Below are 5,175 nucleotides of genomic sequence, written 5' to 3'. Positions count from 1 at the left end.
GTTACTCACAATGCTAGATAGTGTCTTTTTCTGTATTATTCCTTTGAATTTGCTTTATTTTAAATAAATTAGTACATTTATCAGTGGTGTTTGCCAAGTCAAATTTGGCTAAATCACCTGCTTGCAACCAAACAGAACATACTTCACTAAAAGGGTTCAATTCACTTACTTAAAAAAATTGAGTAAACCTGTTGCCTTAAAATTATTAGGTAAATAAACGTAATGCTTAACTGAAAAAAATTAAGTTATGTGAACTTGACAATTCCCATTACTTAATTTTTTTGATTAAGCATGAAGTTTATTTACTAAATAATTTTAAGGCATCGGGGTTTACTTAATTTTTTTAAGTTAAGTCAACTGATCACGTTCCAAAAGAACATTTAAAAAATCTAAAGAACCTTTTGTGTAATGGAAAGGTTCTTCATGGAACCATCAATGCCAATAAAGAACCTTTATCTTTAAGAGTGTTCCAACCAATGAAATGAAACATTCTTGACTCTTGTTATTCTTGACGTGCTTTTTAAACTAGATTTAACTCTATATTTTTGTCTACAGGACATGAGGAGTATTGTTGGGGTGTTGGTTTGTCTGTCTTTCGGACAGTGTGCTTTTATTCCGGACTACCGCGTCACACTGTTAGGATTACAGCCAAATGACACCATTTCAATGGTGTCACCATTCTCACCGGGAGCACCGGAGCCTGATTTATCCTATTGTCAGATGATTCTGGATGCTCCGGTTCCCCCAACTGCGGACCAAGTACCCTGGTACTGCATTTGCTCCGCTTGCACTGGAAACAGAGGCCAGAAAGGAGACAGAGGCAACCGGGGATTGAATGGTACAAACACTGAGTTAAACTCCAATGTATTATCTCTGTTGGTTTAATATTGTCAAGGGTTTTACTAACCGAATCTGCCACTCACAGGAGCTCCTGGTAGTCCAGGTCCAAGAGGCCTTACTGGGCTTCCCGGCCGTCCAGGATTCACAGGACGTCCTGGCATAAAGGGTGAGACTCGTACTATGCATTTGACTTCAGTATGAATCTGTGTGCATCATTGTTGGGGAAGCTAATTCACTTCATAGTTTAAAGTAGTTAAACTGCGGTGAAGCCACACACTTAAACTAGCAGTTAATTCCAAAAAGTTTGTTTCCTGTGAATGTGCGAGACTTCAGAATTAATTTGCCCCAATATGCAAATGAATAAAATAATAACATAGTACATTTTTGATGATTAAAAGCTTAGTGTTTAACCATTTTGGGGTTGGTCCATTAGTGTAGGTCTAGTGTGTAGTTAAAATTTTGAGTGAAAGTTTAGAATGTTGGGTGTAGGTCTTGGGAGAAGATAAATGTTTAGGTTTAGAATGTTGAGTGTATTTATAAGTTTGGGTTTAGAATGTTGAGTGTAGTTATAAGTTTGGGTTTAGAATGTTGGTGTAGGTTTAGGAGTGTAGTTAGAAGTTTTGTTTTTTCAGAATGTTGGGTGTAGGTTTAGGAGTGTAGTTAGAATTTTGGGTTTAGAACGTTGGGTGTAGGTTTAGGAGTGTAGTTAGAATTTTGGGTTTAGATCTTTGGGTGTAGGTTTAGGAATGTAGTTAGAAGTTTTGTTTTTTCAGAATGTTGGGTGTAGGTTTAGGAGTGTAGTTAGAATTTTGGGTTTAGAACGTTGGGTGTAGGTTTAGGAGTGTAGTTAGAATTTTGGGTTTAGAACGTTGGGTGTAGGTTTAGAAGTGTATTTAGAATTTTGGGTTTAGAATGTTGAGTGTAGGTTTAGGAGTGTAGTTAGAATTTTGGGTTTAGAACGTTGGGTGTAGGTTTAGGAGTGTAGTTAGAATTTGGGGTTTAGAATGTTGGGTGTAGGTTTAGGAGTGTAGTTAGAATTTTGGGTTTAGAATGTTGGGTGTAGGTTTAGGAGTGTAGTTAGAATTTTGCGTTTAGAATGTTGGGTGTAGGTTTAGGAGTGTAGTTAGAAGTTTGGGTTTAGAACATTGGGTGTAGGTTTAGGAGTGTAGTTAGAATTTTGGGTTTAGAACGTTGGGTGTAGGTTTAGGAGTGTAGTTAGAAGTTTGGGTTTAGAATGTTGGGTGTAGGTTTAGGAGAGTAGTTAGAAGGTTTTCATGAAAGTTTAGAATTCTGGCTGTGGGTTAATAGAACAAGGGGTAGATAAAAGTTTAGGTTTAAATGTAGGGTTGGGTTAGAGATTAGGAATATATCAGTTTGCAAGCAGCAAAACAGACTTTTTGTACAGCTAAAATTACTGGATGACACTGGAAGCCTTTCATATTCAAGTTAAGAATGTCTGCATCCGCTCTTATGTTAAAAAGAAGGTGGATTAATCTTGGATGTATGTCCCAAAAGCATCATAAGCTTAAGTAGATCACTGAGACCATTGGATAGCTAGTTATTATCCAACACTGGTGTTAATTTAAATTAATTGTGTCAATCGTCGCAGGTGAAAAAGGGGATTTTGGAGATAAAGGTGACACTGGTCCCATTGGATTTTCAGGACCGAAAGGAGACAGGGGGATAAAAGGTCAGTGAAAATTCACTAATGTATTAACATTCACACAATGTCTGTCATTGCCCCTTGTGACCATGTTTGCATATGTGCTTCTCAGGTGACAAGGGTGACCGTGGTCTGGATGGTCCCACGGGAGATCAGGGTCCAAAGGGAGATGATGGTCAGTGCCCGGCATCCTGTGAGCCCATACCAGGGGCAGATGGTGCACCGGGTCTTCCCGGCCCTGCAGGTACACGTGGGTTACCTGGGCTGGCTGGAGACCCCGGCCCCAAAGGACTGAAGGGCGATCCAGGTGTGTCAGGCGTGCCTGGCGTTCCAGGTGTGTCAGGGCAGAAGGGTGACCAAGGTCTTCAGGGTTTGTGTAATTGTAGCAATGGAGCTCCAGGAGCCCAGGGTGAAAAGGGTGATAAGGGTGATAAGGGAGAAATTGGTTTGAACGGGCCGCAGGGTCCGAATGGAACCACAGGACCTAAAGGTAATCAGGGAGATATGGGAATGACGGGTATGCCTGGACCTTGCTCACCTGCCATGCAATCTGCTTTCTCCGCCGCTTTACTCACATCCAATCCTCTACCGAACCGCCCAGTGGCTTTCAAACGTCTCATCTACAATGTAAACCAGCACTACAACCCTGAGAATGGCGTTTACACCGCCCCTGTCAACGGAACCTACGTGTTTAGCTACAATCTGCAAGTGGCCTCCCGTATGCTGAAGGTCGCACTCTTCCTCAACTTTGAGGCCGTGGTGAGGACAACTACGCCAGTGGAAATGAACACCGCCTCTCAGCAGGTGGTTCTGAGTCTGAGTCAGGGTGACTGGGTGTGGGTGCAGGTGAAAGACTCCACCACTAACGGCATGTTCACCGGCACTGAGTCCAGCAGCACATTCAGCGGGTTTCTGTTGTACCCAGACAGATGTGATGACATGTTTGGAAGAGATTTCACCACCCCGCGAGAGTTCCCCGAGACAGATATCAAATGGGGAAATCCATAAAGACCCAAATGCTCTTAACCTATACCTTAAACTCTTTAACAACCCCTACATTCTAGACCAGCACCCAAATGTTTATCTACAGCCTAGACCAACACCCAAAATTCTAAACCAACACCCAACATTCTAAACCAACACCCAACATTCTAAACCTACACCCAACATTCTAAACTTTCACTCAAACTTCTACACTATAAAAAGTGATTAGTTGACTTAACTTTAAAAAAGAGAGGGAACCTGTTGCTTTAAAATTGAGTAAATAAACTTCATGCGTAATTGAAAAAAAGAATTTATGTGGAATTGACCTACACCAAACATTCAAAATTTTCCCCCAAACTTCTAACTAAACCCCTAAACCTGCACCCTACGTTCTAGGCCCACACCCTGAACTCTTAACCAAATTATGTTGTCCTCTAACAAGCCTCTAAAATGATCCAGTCTTCATTTTAAGTATTTCTATAATATTCTACATTACACGTAAATTCTATTTTAGGACCACTCAATGTAGTTTGTTTGTAGAAGTGAACCTTGGGCTGAAAGAAGAGCCTTCTCTTTCTCATGAATGGAATGAATTAGTCCAGGTGGATGTGATCGGTGTTTATTTACAGTGCATGTCTTGTAACTTGATTAACTGTATTGTACCTTCCGTGTAGATCAGTTGGGAGGTTGCTCCCCTGACACAGATGTTTGTAAAGAATGTAAAATGAGCAGGAACGCACCAATCAGCTGTTATATCATCAGCTATTCAGAGGACACACACTGAGGAAAAGAGCAGAAATGGGAATGAGAACAGGAAAGCTGGGATGGTTTGCATGTCTCAGAATAGGTAAGCGGAGAGAAGAGAGGTGTTGTCTTACACAATAAAAGTGTTAAACACCTGTTAGAGAGAGAGAGAGACTGTTTACGTAAGGCTTATATCTTTTGAGTTTGGATTATTCAGGAACACAACAACAGGATGTGGAAACTCTTACGGTGTTGCCTTTACACATTGGGGTGGGGGAGAGGGGGCCCATCCATAAAAATGTTGTGAATTTTAGCAACCACCCTGCAACAATATGACACAACATGAAAAAACAACAATGGTGTTCATGATCATGTTCTGTGTATTGATTACCCTTATATTTCCAATAAATTTTAAACTATTCTATAATTTGAATTTTTGTGTGTTTTTTTTTTACTTATATCCATGACCTGTTAAAGAATATTTTTATTAATATATCTCATTTAGCAATTTTCAAATACAACAGAGTGCTGCATGGGATGATGTATATTTGCAGGCCAAGTTAGCCTCGCCTTGGTTTCCTCAACAAAAACTAGGATTTACGGACCACTAAGATTCAGACAAAGCATTCAATCTTGCTTTAAAATCTACAAGGTGGACTAGTTTAAACCTTGAGATTAAAAGACTTGTGCGTAGAAGAGTTTTCCTGTTTAGCGTGACAATGTTTAAAGGGGGCCTTTTAAGCAAAATTCACTTTTATATTGTTTTTGAAAATATTTCAACAGTGCATACACATTGTACATGGTAAAAATCCCCATAAATCTGGAACAGTGTCTCAAAATGAGCCATTCAGTAATGTGCTCCAATGTGACATCACATGGTAACAGGCCACGCCCATGACTGCTGATGGCCTCCACCTTATTAGCATAGCTCCGCCCCTGAGTGA

At 40.4% G+C, this 5,175-nt stretch overlaps 1 protein-coding gene across 1 annotated transcript in view; it reads left to right on the top strand.

Annotated features, from left to right (window-relative positions):
- Positions 1 to 4,658, top strand: part of LOC143716455 (uncharacterized) — a 5,508-nt gene extending 850 nt beyond the window's left edge. Inside the window, exons 2-5 of the mRNA XM_077209023.1 lie at positions 556 to 838; positions 926 to 1,006; positions 2,450 to 2,530; positions 2,616 to 4,658. Coding sequence (XP_077065138.1) covers positions 556 to 838; positions 926 to 1,006; positions 2,450 to 2,530; positions 2,616 to 3,511 — 1,341 coding nt within the window. The 3' untranslated portion in view covers positions 3,512 to 4,658. The remainder of the gene's footprint in view (positions 1 to 555; positions 839 to 925; positions 1,007 to 2,449; positions 2,531 to 2,615) is intronic.
- The last annotated feature ends 517 nt before the right edge of the window (positions 4,659 to 5,175 follow it).

Source organism: Siphateles boraxobius, unplaced genomic scaffold, assembly GCF_051911475.1.
Source record: "Siphateles boraxobius isolate OS27281-9 unplaced genomic scaffold, OSU_SipBor_1 6, whole genome shotgun sequence".
NCBI classification, from domain to species: Eukaryota; Metazoa; Chordata; class Actinopteri; order Cypriniformes; family Leuciscidae; genus Siphateles; species Siphateles boraxobius.
The sequence above is the reverse complement of the archived record's forward strand: the minus strand, read 5'-3'. Positions and strand labels throughout refer to the sequence as shown.